This window comes from Ursus arctos, unplaced genomic scaffold, assembly GCF_023065955.2.
Source record: "Ursus arctos isolate Adak ecotype North America unplaced genomic scaffold, UrsArc2.0 scaffold_5, whole genome shotgun sequence".
NCBI classification, from domain to species: Eukaryota; Metazoa; Chordata; class Mammalia; order Carnivora; family Ursidae; genus Ursus; species Ursus arctos.
The window spans coordinates 63,872,940-63,892,074 of record NW_026623067.1 but is presented as its reverse complement, the minus strand read 5'-3'; the positions used below and the strand labels follow the sequence as shown (position 1 = coordinate 63,892,074).

The window sequence follows — 19,135 nt, the reverse complement described above, 5'->3', positions numbered from 1 at the left end:
AACCAGAGGCCGGGAGGTAGGGGTGGCGGTGTCCGGGCAGGGAAGACCCTGCCGCCCCTTCTCTGTGCAAAGTCGGCCCCGCCAAAGCGCAGCGGCTGCGGTGAGGGTGTGTGTGTGTGTGGGTGTGTGTGTGTGTGTGTGTGTGTGTGTGTGTGTGATGGGGCTACTTGTGGGGACATAGGTCGGAGCTTCGGGGACAGACTTTGGCCCCGGGGTCCGGACAGACTTTGGCCCCGCCGCCCCCACCTGCCGTGCAGCTGGGAACCAGCGCGTCACTCCCAGCGGAAACGCCGCACCGCCCGGGCGTCTGGCGAGGTGCGCGCCTCCCGTCCCCCTCTCCGACGCTTCGCGGCTCGGGGCCCGCCGCCCGCCTCTCACGGCCGAGCAGGGGCGGGGACAGGGCAGCACCTACCGGAATCCGCGACTCCGACCGCCGAGGAGCCTCCGAAGACAAGCCAGCCCGGACGGCACCCTGGAGACTGGCGCCGAGGGTCCGAGCCTACGCGTGAGTGGGAGGCGCCGACGTCCACTTGACAGCGCGTCCCAGGTTCGTGTGCGACGGCGTCTCTGCAGAACGCACTTGGAGAAACTTTGGTTCGCCGTGTTGGCTGCCGGGAGGAGGGTGTGGAGGGCGCTGTCCGGGTCCCCGCGGCCTCCGTGCGCCCCGGCAGGTACGCTCAGGCCCTGGGAGCCCCCACCTCCCTCGCACCCTGACACTGCAGTGCCCTGAGCGAGGACCGAGACCCGGCGTCCACCGAGGGCTGCCGGGGGTCAGGGGCCTGTCCAGACTCCACCCGAGCCTACTCTCGCGTCTCCCGCAATTCCTGCCTGTTCCCGGCTCGGGCTTTGCGGCCGCTTGGGCTTGCACCCCGCGGGGATACGGGTTTCGCCTCCTTCTCGGCCTTGCAGCGCGGGAGAGTGGATAGGGGCAGCCCGGGGCTGCGGGATGTCGGGGAGCATCTGGGCAGGGGCTTGCGGGCGCGGGTTAGCGCCGCAGCGGGAACGGCGCGCGCGAGGCCGCAGGAGCGCGCGGGGCTGGGGGGTCCGACTTGCGCGCGTCTCCGCAGGTGCCTCCGGCCGCTGGGAGGCGGGAGGTACTGGCTGGGCGCGGGAGGCGGGCTGGGGGCTGCGGAGCTGTTTGCAGTCACTGGCTCGACAAATGGGAGCCACACGGGGGCGGGCAGCCCGGTCCCGGCGTCTCTGGGGAGCGCACAACCTTGGCACCAGGACCCCGAGCCCCTCTTACGGGAGGTCCGGGGTCCAGAGGTGCGCCTGCCCGGGCATGGGGTCAATGGCTGCTCCCCTCCGACGCGCCATTTCCCAAGGGAGGGCGGTGTTCTCCGGCCTGGCGGTGCGGGGACCGCTGCGGCTCTGGGCAGAACCCCTTCACGTGGATGGCAATCGCCTCAGCTCGCCGGCTGCCTGTCTTGTCTCAGAGACGAGGCGACAGAACGCACACCCCGCCCCCATCGGTGCCCCGGCGCTGTCGCCCCAGTCACCTTCCTTTGCCCTTCTCCGACAGCACCACGGGCTCGCTCGCTCTCGCTGTTGGGAAAAACTGAGGAAACAAGCTTGGTTCCCGGAGCCAGCGGGGACCGTGGCTGCCAGAATCTTCAACAGCTTGGAAATCCTATCACCTTGGTTCCCTGAGACTTGGAGGTACAGGTTTCTGTGTCTGTGCATGTGGTTGGGAGGGATGTCTGCTGAGAGAGGTGGTGGTGTAGCTGCCCGGGGGGACCCAGCCCAGAGGCCTAGAGGACATACAAGTAACTAAAAGACATGCGCCCTTTTTGGCTTTGTGTGGGGAGACATAGCAAACCTTACCAGCTACTCACTCCTTCCCTTGGGCAGTTTCGAAATATTTCTTACAAGCCGGTGCCAGAGAAGAACACTTTTCCTGGCAAGTCATTACATTTCCTGGGACAATCTCCAGTGCGTCTTTTGTTCTGGCTTTGCCCCTTTGCTTGCATGGCAAGAAGACACATGTTTTGCTTGTGGCAGGCAGACTTGCTTCATTCTAAGTGCCACTAGCCCCCGCATCTTGGCCTTGGGCTGCCCACTGTACCTACGGATTTTTTTCGGACCTGTCTGGGAAGGGTGGGACCGCAAACTTCCGGTGCCTGGCCCATTGTAACTCAAGGCTGTACTCTTCTCTAGTCCTGTAGGCTCCTTCATCCCTCTTTAGGCCATGGTAGTCATCTCTGCCCTTTGCTCCTCCGAGAGTTGAGCACCAGACACCCTAGAAGTGATGATGCAGACAGCCGGCCTGGTAAGAGCCTGAGGCAGGGGTTGACAGTAAATAGGAAGTGAGACTAGAATGAGGAAGGAAGAGTTTGTCACAGATTTTCTCCAAGTCTGCATAGGAAGCATCCCCTATTGACTATGTAGGAGTTGGAGCCTGAAATCTTATTTTTAATAAGCTCTCCATGTGATTATGCCCACAGAATTTGGAAAACCCACTGGTGTAGGCACTTTGGCCTCCCCTTTTCAGGCCTCATCAGCCCAGGATTCATATTTAGTGATGCATGTTTAGAAACTGACATTTACTTAATTCCTAAATGGCAAGTATATTAGGATCTTCTAAAATTCTCACAATCATCTTTTGTAGGTATTATCCCCATTTTAGGATGAATCTCAGAGGATCAGCTTTGCAAGGGCTGGTAACATGGGAAGAGACAGAGCCCCAGTCTCTGATACATATAGCCTGCTGCCCCTTCTGAGCATGCGCTGGTCCCCTTGTGGGCAGCACAAAGACAGGACGACCTGGGGCAAGAGTGGGGGCTAAATTTCCAGCTTGAAACCCATTCATTAATTTCCACCCCCCTTGCTGCCTTCTCCCACCATGGCTCTTTATGGGAGGGAACACCAATCCTATTTGGAGGTGGAGTAAGAATCTCAAGGGAAAATAACATTTCTTTCTGCATGCAAGGAAAATGGGGTAGCTTAGAGAAAAAGAGCCACAGGAAAGGCCAAACCTGCCATCTCAAGAAGGCTTTTAAAATACCTCAGCCCATGTGGCAGTACCATGGTTGATACCACTCAAATCAGGTACTCAAAACAGAACCCTACTCTGTGGGAAGCTGGTATCCAAGAAGCAAGGAAACATAAGAGAAACATAAGAGAAAGAACACAGGAAGATCTAATTAAGTTCTGGTGAGCAGGTGAATAAGAGGAGTGACTGGGAGTTCTCCCACTCTTCCTTCCTGGGCCTCCTCAGCTCTGTGCACCGTGCACCCGGGTGGGGTGGGGTGGGGGAGGCCGGACCAGGTGAGTGCTGCAGCCCTTTCAACCCCAGCATCCTCGCAGGGCAAGCCTTGGCCTGTATACACAGGACTGCGGTGCATGGGATCCACTCCAGACACTTTTACTCATAATCACTGAAATATAATTAACTGAACAAACACTGTAGGGGTGTCTTAACAAGGAATTAAAAAACTAGACTCCGAATGGGAGAGATGTGTGGAACAAATTATTGGTATTTATGTAACTCTGAATAGGTTTGATTTCCTTCAGTAGGAGCTGACAGCTGGCTGACAAAAAAACTCATCCAGGGAGAGAAAAGACATAAGTGAAGTATGAAATTTTGAATAACATTTTCAGGTAACGTTCTATTTCCATTTAGAGTGGGTGTCTAGAGGGGCGAATGTAGTTATTTGAATTGCTTCATTTATCAACAGAGATTTTTTAATAGGGCTCATAATGCTAAGACCCAGTGCTTTTTTACTTCTTTTTTCCTGGCTTCTAGTCTCCTGCTAGCAGAGCAGAGATCTGGGAATTCCACCATTCAACCTGTAAACTCTCACTTTATCCCCTATTTTCCGGCCTTTCTGATCTATCTGTTCAGAGAATAAATCTTGTTTTCTTGCCTAGGATAGTAGTTGTCTACTTGGGGTGGGAAAAGTACCTGGGGGTCCAGTTGATTTGTCCAGAGACTTCGAAACATCCTGTCAGCCCTATACCTCATTGCCACTTTCTGTGTCAGGTGGGGCCTCTCAGCACTAGACTGCCCGCGGCCTGTGGGTCAGCTGGCTCCCTTGTCGTGGAGCCACCTCCTGTCCTGGGAGCTTTCTGGTGCAGCCTCTGCTATGCTAAGGCAGTTTACCATGCCACCATCCCCACTCTGTTTCTAAAGCTCGTCTGAAATTGCTCATCTGATGAGATACATCTCTCCTCCAAGTTTTTGTGCTTTAGAATATATATATATATTTTTTAAATTTTTAAGTAACTAAACTGTAATTTCAGTGAGGTCTTGGGAGTAGAGAGAGGCACTAAAAGAATATAGTAAATATGCCATAATGAATCATAAGTGACGCTAAAGACATTCTAATTTTAAAATAAAAAGCAATTTGGCTGTTTAATAATTAATCTTATGCTGAAATTATTGTATTTGGAAATTATAAGGAAAATACATTTAAGGCTATCTGTTTTTTTCTGTATTCACTTAATAGATTCCATTTATGTTTACAAAACATTATTTGTAGATCTCTAAAAACATTTTAAATATTGTATCTGTTATTTAAGTAGCCTGTGAATTAGAGACATGATAAAAATAAAAGAAGGCTAAATTCTGAGATAAAATTTTTAAAAAGAATACACTGAGTAGTAAGGCATAATAGGAAAGTCTTTTTCTAGACGCCTGATTTCATCACCTCATCCCACCCCCTTCCCACCTTGAATGAAGGTTAGATCCTTGTCATGCGACGGAGGAGGGACCCAAGACTGAGAGGCTGAGAGATCTGACTATGGTAAACAGCTCGTAAATAGGGGAATCAGGATGGAAATGTGGGTCTGTCTGTATCCCGAACTTTCGCAGTAGAACTCTTGTCTATTTGGAAGATGTAACTGAATGTGGGGATTATTTATATGCTATAGAATAACAAAGGGTCTGACTGAATGTTAATACAGTATCAGCAGTGGGTGCTCAGTGAGGATGTTTCACAGAATGAGAAAGGAAGCAGAAACATTCCTGAACTAGGATAACTGTAGGCTAGAGAAGTGATCTGCATCACAGGTAGGACTTAGCTCTATGAAGAGTAGATAAATTGAGCTTCAATTTCAGCATTTTTGATGTGCAAATGGATGACCATGATAAAAGAATTGAAAGAGAGTAAAGGCATAAAGACAAGGGTGTTATTACAATAAGGTACTGAATAGGAAACCAACATGTAGACAATAAAGTATCTGACAGCTTTTTTTCTCTGTGAACTTTAATTTTAAACAATTTTAGAATTGTTCTATTAAACGTGAACAAGGGGCTTTAGAAGTCTTTTTTTTTTTTTTTAAGATTTTATTTATTTGACAGAGAGAGAGAGACAGCCAGCGAGAGAGGGAACACAAGCAGGGGGAGTGGGAGTGGGAGAGGAAGAAGCAGGCTCCCAGTGGAGGAGCCTGATGTGGGGATCGATCCCAGAACGCCGGGATCACGCCCTGAGCCGAAGGCAGGCACTTAACGACTGAGCCACCCAGGCGCCCCTTTAGAAGTCTTTAAAATGAGCAAAGGTAAGGCTTTTTTGTTGCTGGTTTTATTCTAGACAGTTCTAGAGGGGGTATGCCTACATCCACAAGACAGATTCATTAATTGCCAGTAGCTAGTGGTGCCATTGCCCAGCTTCTTCAGAGAGCCCTGGAGCCCACAGCACCTGCCCTTTCCACAGGACCACAGTGGGGCCACTGCCCCCCTCATTCAGCCAAGCCGGCAGCACATTGCCAGTTACCCTTCTTTCCCCAGAACCTTCTGACGTGAACCTTGGTGAGAGAAAGTTATGACAGAAAGTGGTCAGGTTTAGCGTTGTGGAGAAAGCCTTTACATGAGGGTGGGTGAAAAGATTTCAAAGTCTTTCCAAAAAATTCTTAGAAGACTTTTTTTTTTTTTTTTTAAGATTTATTTATTTATTTATTCAACAGAGATAGAGACAGCCAGCGAGAGAGGGAACACAAGCAGGGGCAGTGGGAGAGAAAGAAGCAGGCTCATAGCGGAGGAGCCTGATGTGGGGCTCGACCCCATAACGCCGGGATCACGCCCTGAGCTGAAGGCAGACGCTTAACCGCTGTGCCACCCAGGCGCCCCTTAGAAGACTTTTTTTAAAAACAAACAAACAAACAAACAAGACTGGCCCCAACACTAGAAACTACATGAGAATACAGTATTGAAATCTACAGGGCGCCTGGTTGGCTCAGTTGGTTAAGTGTCTCTGCCTTCAGCTCAGGGTTCTGGGATCGAGCCCTGTGTCTGGCGGGGACCCTACTTCTCCCTCTCCCTTTGCTGCTCCCCCTGTTTGTGCTATCTCTCTCTCCCCCTATCAAATAAATAAATAAAATCTTTAAAAAAAAATCTGCTATCTGGCAACTTGTTCTCATTTGAATATGTTTCTCAAATGCCACTTTTGGTCAAAGGTGTTTTTATGTGATTGATATTGTATCTCTTCTCCAAATGTGATTACTAAATGGTTTCTATATTTGATATTATATTCCAGCTAATTTCTCTACATCTTCTTGCTTTATTAAACACATTAGTATATGAAAAGTGCTAAAAGAAAGTTTCTTTTGCAAGCTCTTTTCAGATGCTTTGCATTCAGAATAGACCTCTGTTGGGACCCAAGCTGTCAACCAATCCTAAATTCCTAAGGTCCCAAATTACAGGTATGCCTGGCTTTGGAATAGCATTTATAGAATGTTGCACAGGGGGACAAAAACGCAGCATTCACTTTCATTGTATTTATGTATGTATATATTGAATAGTTCTTTGCTTAACATCACGAGTGATACTCAAGTAGAATGAATAAGTATATTCTTTTGAATACTGCCTTTTGGAAGCTCACTAGTTGAAACGCCTTGAAAGTCTAGGTATAAATACTATTGATAATACCACAAAACTGAATGATGTTGTAAAAAGTTACAACTAATATGGCTCTTTTAAATTTTAATTATGGAACGGGGCTCCTGGGGGGCTCAGTCTGCCTTCAGCTCAGGTCATGATCCCAGGGGCCTGGGGTCAAGCCCTGAATTGGGCTCCTGTTCAGCAGGGAGTCTGCTTCTCCCTCTTCCTCTGCCCCTCCCCTTTGCTTGTGCTCTAACTCTCTCTCTCTCAAATAAATAAAATCTTAAAAAATATATATAGGTACTGTGTTAAAAATTTTTTTAAATTATGGAATATATCTCACATAAACAGTATGTTCTTTTCTGTATACAGTTCTATTTTACCAAAAAAATAGATGACTGTCATACAGAAGAGTATGTGAAATTTGTTCTTTTAAAGAATAATAATAAAATGGACAAGTGTATACACACCACCCAGATTAGAAACAGAACATTACCTGAACCTTAAAATAAAAACCATCCCCCACCAAAAAGTAACTTTCTCTTGACTATTGTGTTAATCATTCCTTTTTTTTTTTTAAGTTTCCCACTTGTATATGATGCTTAAGTAAATTAATTGTTTATTTTTGGAAAACTGGGTAGCAAGCACAAAATTAGTTGAATAAAGAGAGGTCTATATTGCCAATATTGCTAAAGCTGTCAGGAGAAGGTGAGTTTAACAGTCCCTGGATCTGGAAGTGGCCCAGCATTTTTGAGAGCCCCTTCTGAGCAAGGAAGTCCTGGAAAACATGGGGTCACAGAGCTTCTGGCAGCGCTGCCGTGTGGCCCAGGTTCTGCATATCCAAGGGAAATGAGTGTTCAGTCTTTCTCCTAAGCTCCCCATGCTTTATCCCCAGGTCTGGAAGCAGGTCAAAGCAGGACTACTGAGCAGAGCTACACTAAGTGGCCCTGGCTGCCCCAGAAAGCAGAGCGTGGAGGAGGGAGCAGAGACGAGGTCAGGACAGAGCACATAGAGATAAAAGCTGAGGGCAGGCTCACCTGGGCATTTGGTTCTCACTTAACAAGATGGTAAAATGACAGTATGATCTCAGAGATGATGTTCTGTGCACGTCCATTATCCTGACCCCTTACTAACTTCCTGGGGATATTTTGTACCACTCGTCTAAGATGATCGCCAGCCTCTGGTATTTCGTTTCCTCTTTCTTCTTCTACCATTTCATCTTCGTAGATTATATCCTTCAGTAGATTCTTAAGAGTATCTCAATTCTGGGGGTGCCTGGGTGGCACAGTGGGTTAAGGGCCTGACTCTTGGTTTCAGCTTAGGTCATGATCTCAGGGCCTTGGGCTCTGGGTTCAGCATGGAGTCTGTTTGAGATTCTCTTTCCCTCTTCCTCTGCCCCTCTTGCTCATGCTCTTTCCCTCTCTCTCAATAAAAATAAATAAATAACTCTTAAAAAAAAAAAGAGTATCTCAATTCTTGACTGATGGTTTGGCTAGATACAGAATTCTAAGCTGGGAGTCATTTTTCCTTCAGATTTTAAAAGACATTCCTCCATTGTCTTTTACTGTTGTTGATATATCTGAATCTACTGTAATTCTCGATCATTTAGCATGTGACTTAATCTACCCCACCCCCACCTCCAGCCCTGTGCTTATAGAATCTTCTTTACTCTCAGTGTTCCTTGAATTACACCCATGTGCCATGATCAGGGTCTATTGTGCTATGTTCTAATTGACACTTTCAATTTGGAAACAGGTGTCACTCATGAAATTTTTCTTGATCTCAGTCATCAATTCCTTTCCTGCTTGCCCCTTCTCCCATCCCCACTATTTTGTCTTGCCATAACTTCTAGCGGTTAAATGTTGGATTTCCTAGTGTAGACTGCTAATTTTCTATTTTTTTCCTCTATTCTTTTTTTTAACTGTTAGAGATTTTATCAACATTATCATCTAACCCTTCTATTGAGTTTTGCAGTTTGTATGGTGTTTTTACCTTTTGAGAACACTTTTTATGATCTCTGAATATTATTTTTCATAGAATTTTATTTTTGTTTCATGGTTACAACATCTTATATCTGAAGATAATGAGCTTTTGAAGTTTTCATCTTCCTGACTATTATCTGTCTCCTCCAAGTTGCTTTGTTTCTATGTGTTCTGGTCTCTATCTTTAATGTAAAAGGCTTTTCTATTTTGTTTTGTTTTTTATTTTGATTATCTGCTCATGATTAAAGGGCTTGGATTAAAAAGCTGATGAGAAGCCTTGAGCACATGGATGAGGCTTGTAATCCTTAAACCACACTGTAGGATGATCTGGGTGGCATGTTAGGGAATCCCCGTGGTTAGTACTCTTAGGTATTTTCTTTTCAGCAGGTTAGATTCTTGAGAGAAGCAGATAGCAATATTCTGCTGCATAAGGGTATAGCTGCCAGCTTTCTTGGAGTTGAGTTGGGGAGAAGGCTCTGAGTCCCTTCATTCAGTGACCAGTAAGCATTCAGTCACTTACTCCCCGTTTTCTTGTCCTCAAATACGTCAGTTGTCTTCCAGTCCAGAGACCCTCCATTTCACCATTTCTGAAGAATAAAGGTCTGGACATCTCAAGTGGGAGGGCTAATATCCTATCTCCTAGTGGCTTGGAGTGGAGGAATGACCTGAGGCAGTCAAATTTTAATGCACATATCAATCACCTGAGGATCTAATTAAAATGTGTGCTTGAATTCAGTTGGTCCAGGATGGAGCCTGAGATTAAGCTTCAGGTAATAGTGGTGCTGCTGCTGGTCCAAGGTAGGATCACACTTTGGCTGGCAAGGACCTAGGGATCTAACCGCTTCTCCTGACAGCTATTCACCTCATCTTCCTTATTTTAGCTATACTCACCACCACCACCACCACCACCACCACCACCACCACCACCCAGTTCTAGAGCTTCTGCTGTTACTGCCTCTTGCGAGGAGTCTGCACTGTACATGGGCTGAGTTCTCAGCTTTATCACTGAATGATCTGAGACACAGCCTTCTCAGGTTGGCTAAGTTGGTTAACACTGGCCCATCTGCTTTCTGGCTTCCAAAACATTGCTGTTGTCTCCTTTTCCTGCTATCCTTGTGAATTTATGTCTTTTTTTTTTTTAAAGATTTTATTTATTTATTTGACAGAGAGAGAGACAGCCAGCGAGAGAGGGAACACAAGCAGGGGGAGTGGGCGAGGAAGAAGCAGGCTCCCAGTGGAAGAGCCTGATGCGGGGCTCGATCCCAGAACGCCAGGATCACACCCCGAGCCGAAGGCAGCCGCTTAACGACTGAGCCCCCCAGGCGCCTCTGAATTTATGTCTTTAAAAAAATTCTTGGGGGCCTGGCTGGCTCAGTCAGTGGAATGTGTGACTCTTGATCTCAGGGTTGTGAGTTGGAGCCCCATGTTGGGTGTAGAGATTACTTAAAAATAAAATCTTGGGGGGTGCCTGGGTGGCTCAGTCGTTAAGCATCTGCCTTCAGCCTAGGGCGTGATCCTGGGATGGAGCCCGGCATCTGGCTCCCTACTCTGCTGGGAGCCTGCTTCTTCCTCTCCCACTCCCCCTGCTTGTGTTCCCTCTCTTGCTGGTTGTCTCTCTCTCTCTGTCAAATACATACATACATACATACATACATACATACATAAATATCACTTTTTTAAAAAGTCATTAATTAATTAAATAAAATAAAATCTTGGGGCACCTGGATGGCTCAGTTGGTTAAGCATCTGCCTTCGGCTCAGGTCATGATCCCAGAGTCCTGGGACTGAGCCCCTCATGAGGCTCCCTGCTCAGTGGGGTGTCTGCTTCTCCCTCTCCCTCTATCCCTTGTCCCTGCTTGTGTTCTCTCTCTCTCAAATAAATAAATAAAATCTTTTAAAAAATAAAAAATAAAATCTTAAAAAATTTTAAAAATAAAAAATAAAAACTGCTTTAGTTTCAGGGGATTGCTCAGGAGGAGGCAAAATTAAATGTGTGTATTCTGCCATATTTACCCTAACTATAACCATCTGCTAAAATATTTTTCTAAAGTTTGGTTATGTCAGCATAAATAGAGCCTGATTTATGATATATAACTGCTATTTTAAGCCTCTAGGTTTTTGCACAAGGAACATTCTCTCCTTTCTCTTCCTACTCTCTCTGCCTACCAAACTCTTATGCAGTCTGTAAGACCCAGCTCAAATGGCTGGCCTCTTTGAAGCCCTTCAGTCCCCAAGCCACCAAAGCCTGTATATTCTCATGACTTTAACTCATAACCACCTGCTTATATCGTACTGCTGTCAAAATTTAACCAAACAGTATGTGACCAACCCCATCCATAATCTAGTGTATGATTTAAATAATGAAATCAAGGAAAACGCATAATCACATGTTCACCATTCCCATCTCAGTGTGAGTTCCAGACATTATGTCAGGTATTTTAATGTCCTGTATTTCGACTGATTTTTCACCCTTTAAAAGAAACAGAAATGTTCCTCAAGGGGTGCCTGGGTGGCTCAGTCGGTTGAACATTTGCCTTCAGCTCAGGTCATGATCTCAGGATCCTGGGATCTAGCCCCACGTCAGGCTCCCTGCTCAGTGGGAAATCTGCTTCTCCCTCTGCCTCTCCCCTCCACTCATGCTCTCTCTCTCAAATGAATAAATAAAATCTTTAAAACAATGTTGCTCAGGGGCGCCTGGGTGGCACAGCGGTTAAGCGCCTGCCTTCGGCTCAGGGCGTGATCCCGGCGTTCCGGGATCGAGTCCCACATCAGGCTCCTCCGCTATGAGCCTGCTTCTTCCTCTCCCACTCCCCCTGCTTGTGTTCCCTCTCTCGCTGGCTGTCTCTCTCTCTGTCAAATAAATAAATAAAATCTTTAAAAAAAAAAAAAAAACAATGTTGCTCAAGTTGAAAATCTAGATAATACTTGCATTATTTAACTCAAGAGCACATATAAGTATTTTGACACTAAGAAGTTTTTAGATTAATTGATTCAGTTGCAATTACACAGAATTCTGGAATTTTTGCTTAAAACTACTGCTTAAATCTAGTTAGATTTGCTTAAATCTAGTGTTATTTTAAAAATATTTTTCACAAGTAGAAAGTAAGTGGATTGTTGTTTAATTAATGTGGAATTTAGGGAAGTACTAGGTTGGTATTGTATCATAAATATTCAATGAAGATTTTGAAAGTAAATTTTAGTGTGTAATTCCCTAAAGGCTGTTAACTAATCTAAAATTTCTTTAATTTAGCAATTCACTATTTTGTTCTGTATTTATTAATAACATAATCTCATTTTTGTCCTGTTACTCTACACATACATATTTCAGAAATTATGAATCGTAACATGAATACAAATTGGGATTCTGGCTAATCTTTTGTTCTTCATATTCTTTGATAACCAGGTATTGATTCTGACTTTTGAAAATGGATGAAGGTGTAGAAATTTCAAGTGATGGGAATTCCCTCATCAAAGCAGTCCATCAGAGCCGACTTCGCCTCACAAGACTCTTGCTAGAAGGTGGCGCCTACATTAATGAGAGCAATGACCGTGGGGAAACACCTTTAATGATCGCTTGTAAGACCAAACATGTGGATCACCAGAGTGTCAGTAAAGCCAAAATGGTTAAATACCTGTTAGAAAACAATGCTGACCCCAACATACAGGACAAATCTGGGAAAACTGCTTTGATGCACGCTTGCTTAGAAAAAGCTGGTCCTGAAGTTGTTTCCTTGCTCCTAAACAGTGGGGCTGATCTCAGCTTGCAAGACCATTCTAGTTATTCGGCCCTTGTTTATGCTATAAATTCAGAGGATAGAGAAACCCTGAAAGTTCTACTTAGCGCTTGCAAGGCAAAAGGGAAAGAGGTCATTATCATAACAACAGCGAAATCACCCTCTGGTAGGCACACTACCAAACAGTACTTAAATATGCCTCCTGTAGATATAGATGGGTGTCATTCCCCAGCCTCCTGTGCCACTCCTTCAGAAATTGACATAAAAACAGACTCGTTGCCACTTTCACAGTCTTCTGAAACTGAAATGACACTTTTTGGCTTGAAAGGTCTGGAGCCCTCAGGAAGCAGTGATGATACACAGGACCCAGGCTCCCCTATGAGGAAGCCTGCTATGGCCTCTAATGGGCCCAAGCTACCCCAGGCTCCAACCTGGATCAAGAGTCCTCCCTTATTAATGCATCAAAACAGAGTGGCCTCCTTGCAAGAGGAGCTCCAGGATATTACTCCAGAGGAAGAATTATCCTACAAAACCAATGGGCTGGCACTTTCCAAGCGATTCATCACTAGGCACCAAAGTATTGACATAAAAGACACTGCTCATTTGCTAAGAGCCTTTGATCAGGCCAGCTCAAGAAAGATGTCATACGATGAAATAAATCATCAGTCATTTTTTTCAGAAGGAAGCCAGCAATGCATTGAAATCCCTGCTGACCCAGATCCAGACTCTAACCAGACAATCTTTGCTTCCACCTTAAGAAGTATAGTTCACAAAAGAAACTCAGGGGCAAATCACTACAGCTCTGATTCCCAGCTCTCGGCTGGTCTCATCCCTACAACTATAGAAGATGGCAAAGCACTTATAGGAAAGAAAAAGATCTTCTCGCCATCTCCTTCCTTGTTGTCAGGGCCCAAAGAATCAATGGAGAATATCTCAGCAGGTCCCTTGAGCAGGAGAAATCATGCACTTTTAGAAAGGCGTGGTTCAGGAGCTTTCCCTTTAGATCACAATATTACGCCAGCCAGATCAGGATTTCTGCCACCCTTAAATGTGAATCCTCACCCCCCCATCTCAGATATCAATGTCAATAACAAGATTTCCAGCCTCCTTTCTTGTGGTCAAAAAGTGCTTATGCCAACAGTTCCTATGTTTCCTAAAGAATTCAAAAGTAAAAAAATGTTGTTAAGGAGACAATCATTGCAAACAGAACAAATTAAGCAATTAGTAAATTTTTAAGAGACGGCTACAAGGCACATTTTGTTCAGATGTCTACATCAGAGAAATATAGAACCAGAGAAGAAATCTCAAATGTTCATCCTTTTAAATCTTGTAATTGGTTAGTCCATAATTGTTAGGGGTATCAAAATACACTGTGTATCGTACTAGGCACTGTGGACATCCAAATAATATGTAGTTTCTACTAAGGAAATTCAAACAAAATTATAGCTATATTTCTCAAAACTTCTAATATTTAACAACCTTCATGTGGTCAAAGTTTTTAATTTAAACAAAAATCAGCAGAAAAAGAAGGTCAAATATTTTGGAGATGACTTTAAAATTTTTTTCAGGCCTTCCAGATATTTTATTTGGAAACACTGCATTCAAGTCAATAAACATTTTTAACATTACAAGTCAATAAATAAGATTGTAATTTTCCATGATTCCAAAAACATAAAAAAACACACAAAACAGTTCTATGATCAATAAGCCTATAAGGTATAAGGAAGGCATAAGGTGTAAGGAAAGAATGAACTAATTCTTTAAAATGTTGATTGCAAGTATATGAAATCTAATTAAAAATTTAAAAGGCCAACCATTATAGTAGACTGGGCAGCTAATATTCACATTGTCAGCTTAATCAACGTAAAATAACCAATCAGAGTTTTACAAGCGAGTAATAATCTATGCTGAGTGTTGGTGTGCTGTTTTTTGCTTGGTTTTATTTTGTCTTTAATGTTATCTTATAGAATTCTTTCTTAATATCTTTTAACTCCTATTATTATTTTTGAAGTCTATCCATAGGTTCCCAAAAAGAAGATAAAGCAAAAGTTTAAAAGCATTCCTCTTTACTTATATCAAATTATTCTTGTCTTATTACAGACAACCAAAAACAAAAACAAAAACACAAACCTGGGGATTTATCACAAATGGAGACTGTATGCTTGCTTCATTTTAGAAAAGAAAAACTGATTATTACATTCTCTTAGATTAGCTAAAATTAAGAAAGCCAATAGAAACTTAATTACAAAATACACTAAATATTTGGTCAAGATTAAACAATCTCTCTTAATTTCTAACATATAATTATTAGACATTTATATAATAAGGATAATAAGGATAATTTCCTTAGTGTGACATTCCAATCATCTAGTATTTAGGACCTGTGAATAACTTCTAACAGAATAAATGAATACCATGCTACTATCAAAAAATGTTACAAAACGACTATATTATCTATATGATTTCAAAATGTGGTGTTTATATAAAAGAATCCTTATTTCCATCTAGCAGTTTTACACAAAGAATAAGTCCAATTATGCAGAACTGAGTGTATTAATTTGATGACTGTCATATACACCTTTCTTTGCCTTCTATTAGTAGAGGAGATCCTAACAATTGGCATGATGCTTTTCTTAGTAATTTGATATAAGCAAGTTGTAATGTACATGGTAATTATTTAACATTTTTGTGGCTTTTATTTGAAAATATAATTGGAGGTTGTCCGTTTAATGTTTTGAAGAACATTCATGTAAATTACATTAGAAATATTTTTTGATTCAGAACTTAGAATTGTACCTGATGTTTATAGGTGGCTAAACCCGCAAGTTTTAATATTGAGAAAAGTGCCTGGCTTTCAGGTGTAAGGATACGGTTTGGAAGAATATGTAAATAGATTAGTTCATAAACAAAATGCTATCAATAAAGTTTAAATGTTATTTTGATTATCGTTTTTATTTATTTCAAATACTAATAAATATATCAACATAATCTCAAGAGAAATTGTGCCACATGTTACTTTGAGTAAATAGAAAACTAAGAGAGAATAACTTTTGTTGTTATTCTCATCCCAATATGCAAAAAATATTTAATAGGATTAAAATTTTGTTGGCCATTTTGGAAGAGCTTTTAGTCTTCTATCAATCCTGAAAACATTTTAGGAGCTAAGATTGCTTGAGTTAGGTAGTAAAACCATCCTATGGGACTTTTCAGTCCATCAAGTGGAATATATCACTGGGATCCCAATGGTAAGTCAGACGTTTGCAACAGGAGTCAGAAATATATATGTGTGTTATATTTTAACTTAACGTCAAAAGATGATTTAACTTTAAAGGTATGATGACACTTCATTCATTAGTTTTATAGGGACCATTCTTAGTTATTTGTGGCTAGGATTTCCAGAGTACAGCTAATACTGATTCACAAAAGGATAATTTGGGGGAGGACATAGGGCAGTCCTAGTTCCAGAGAGACAAGTGCTGGCAGTGTCCCATCCAAGAAGTGCCCAGGGAAGATGATGAACACCTGTCTGGCATATTCTTTGGTAGAGATGCACCCATCAGTTATCCAAGACCTGGACCTTTTAAAATCTCAAATGGTTACGCTTATTCTGATTAAATACTACGTAGCCTTCTAATAACTTGATGTCCATATAGCTTGTTTATTTTATTTTATTTTTTTAAGATTTTATTTATTTATTTGACAGAGAGAGAGAGACAGCCAGCGAGAGAGGGAACACAAGCAGGGGGAGTGGGAGAGGAAGAAGCAGGCTCATAGCGGACAAGCCTGATGTGGGGCTCGATCCCAGAACGCCAGGATCACGCCCTGAGCCGAAGGCAGATGCTTAACCGCTGTGCCACCCAGGCGCCCTCCATATAGCTTGTTTAAAGGAAGGAATGAACTTGTCAGGAATGTATTAATCATGGTTTTTGTTTTTTGGTTTTTGTTTTTGATGCTTTGATATCTTGGGACCTTGCTGATACTGGAGGGACTGCCCGTCCAGGGTTTACTAATTCCTAGGGATAGAAAACAACTTGCCCCAGAATGCATCTTTCATATGCAAACCAACAAAATGAGAGTCCATAATCTAACTATCTCCTTTATCAGGCTCTCACAGGGCCACTATCCCCCTGTCCTAATCACCCAGGGTCAGGTACCAAACAACCAGTGACACCTCCCACACCCCAGAAACCCCTGAAATTATTCAAACTAGCCAATCCTAAGCCTGCTTACCCTGCCTCACCCATTACTTCCTACAGAAACCATAATAAAGGGTCTTGGCCCAGTTTTTCCCTCCCTCCGTCTCCAGGCAGACCCTGGTGCTTCCCCACATTGGCCCTGTGTGATGTGGTATGCCTGCCTCCTCTTGGCAACTGTGAGCAACAACTGTATTTTCAATATGACTGTCTCCTGTTGGCCTCAACATGTGTGAATAATAAAAAAAAACCTACATTTTTAAACAAGAAGACACAGTCTTCTTGGAAGTCATAATTCTTAATAAAGTAATATTTGAGTTTACATAGCCTTGTTTAACGCCAATATTCCTTAGCTCTAAGTCCCATTTTTAAGTCATTTCTAAGTCACCAAGATAAGAGGGCCAGAACACGGACCATGATAAATCCACCAGATTTACTGGAGCTGGTCATTGGCCTTTCCAAAGTGACATCCTATTTCCTTTTGTACCTTCTTCAAATGCCTATAATTCTTTTTTTTAAGTTTATTTATTTATTTAAGTAATTTCTACACCCAGTGTGGGGATTGAACATACTCCCCCTGACTAAGCCGGCCAGGCCCCCCTGAATGTCTACAAGTTTTACAGGGAAGGCCAGGAAAGGAAAATCTGGCAAGAACAGCTAACACACAAATAACAACAAAAACAATTTAAAAGACTTTCAATTAGCTGGAACACTGGATCGAAGTGTAACGATCATGAGTAGGCTAAATTTAGGTTTTGAAAATCAATTACTGAGAGCCTGGGTGGCTTAGTCAGTTAACCGACTGCCTTCCGCTCAGGTCATGATTTCAGGATCCTGGGATCAAGCCCCATATCTGGTTCCCTGCTCAGCAAGGAGCCTGCTTCTCCCTCTCCCTGTGCTGCTCCCCTGCTGCTTGTGTTCTCTCACTCTCTCTCAAATAAATAAAATCTTTTTTTAAAAAAAAAAGTAACAGGAGACATATTTTCTTTTTCTTTTCTTTTCTTTTTTTTTTTAAGATTTTATTTATTTATTTGAGACAGCACATGTGTGAGCCAGCGCAAGTCGGGGACAAAGGCAGAGGGAGAGGGAGAAGCGGACTCCCTGCTGAGCAGGGAGCTGGAAGCAGGGCTCCCAGGAGCCTGAGATCATGACCTGAGTGGAAGGCAGACGCTTAATCAACTGAGCCACCCAGGTGCCCCAGGAGACAGTTTTTCATCAGTGATATCATCATCATTGAGGCATTTTAGAATGGTGCCTGGCATTATAGTACATACTCTGAAATTTTACTGCTTCTTATCATCATCATTAATGTGTGGATAAGGGCACCTGGGTGGCTCAGTTGGCTGGGCGACTGCCTTGGTTCAGGTCATGATTTTGGAGTCCCAGGATCGAATCCCATGTTGGGCTCCCTGCTCAGGAGGGAGTCTGCTTCTCCTTCTGATTCTCCCCCCTCTCATGCACTCCCTCACGCACGCTCTCTCATAAATAAATAAATAAATAAATAAATAAATAAATAAATAAATAAATAAATGTGTGGATAAGGAATTTGGGGAAAACTGAAAAGATTAATTTATTTGATAAATTGGTAACACAATGGTTACAATTATATTCTTTCCCCTACAAATTTCCAAAGGGTCATTTATTTTATGCATCCCTTTTAACTCAAAAAACATTTAAATATATCTTTGTACTGCTTGAATTTTTAAAAACCATCCATATGTAATTTGTTCAATTTAAAAACTAATAGAACTACTTTTCAAGAATTAAACATATATAGACACAATGTATTTAAATGTTAAATACATTTAATATATAATAAATAACACATTTTATAAAGAAACGTTTTTATTTTATTATTTTTTAATGCCTTGATTTTAGAATGATTAAAGCAGAAATGGCATTAGCTTTTTATCCATATATGATGAACACTTAAAACATCTGGAGACATACAAACCTTACAGTCTCAGGACGCTTATAGTCTTAAAAACTGAGGAAACTAAGGGCTTTAAAAAAAAAAATCCAGCCTATATATTTCAGTGTTTGCTACATTAAAGATTAAATCTGGAAAGGGGTACCTGGGTGTCTCAGTCAGTTAAGCATCCAACTCTTGGTTTCAGCTCAGGTCATGATCTCAGTGTCCTAAGATCTAACCTCACATCCGGGCTCTGTGCTCAGTGTGGAGTCTGCTTGGGATTCTCTCCCTCTGCCTCCCCCCACTCATGCTCTCTCTCTCTCAAATAAATACATCTTCTAAAGAAAATTAAACTTGGAAAACTTTATAAACCCATTACATGTTAGCATAAATATTTTATGAAAAGCAACTATAGTATTCAAAATATATTTAGTGGAAAAAGTGGTACTGCAAATCTAATATTTGGCTTAATACGGAACAACTGGATTCTTCTGTTT

General features: G+C 42.8%; 1 protein-coding gene across 6 annotated transcripts; it reads left to right on the top strand.

The window, feature by feature from the left end:
• The first annotated feature begins 244 nt into the window (after positions 1-244).
• On the top strand, positions 245-15,475 carry ANKRD34B (ankyrin repeat domain 34B). 6 transcript variants are annotated; one of them, XM_048221218.2, is made up of 5 exons: positions 274-547; positions 1,523-1,659; positions 2,158-2,269; positions 3,514-3,600; positions 12,203-15,475. In XM_048221218.2, the coding sequence occupies exon 5, from the start codon at positions 12,225-12,227 to the stop codon at positions 13,767-13,769; it is 1,545 nt and encodes a 514-aa protein (XP_048077175.1). In that variant the 5' UTR covers positions 274-547; positions 1,523-1,659; positions 2,158-2,269; positions 3,514-3,600; positions 12,203-12,224; the 3' UTR covers positions 13,770-15,475. The 6 variants fall into 6 exon arrangements, with proteins under 6 accessions (XP_026354492.2, XP_044240022.2, XP_048077175.1 ...); XM_057307331.1 differs by having other exon boundaries at positions 297-671; XM_026498707.4 differs by lacking the exon at positions 2,158-2,269 and having other exon boundaries at positions 245-547; positions 3,517-3,600.
• The last annotated feature ends 3,660 nt before the right edge of the window (positions 15,476-19,135 follow it).

What these genes read in the sequence shown, in the direction of transcription:
- ANKRD34B (XM_026498707.4), top strand. Translation starts at nt 12,225, where the DNA reads ATGGATGAAGGTGTAGAAATTTCAAGTGATGGGAATTCCCTCATCAAA.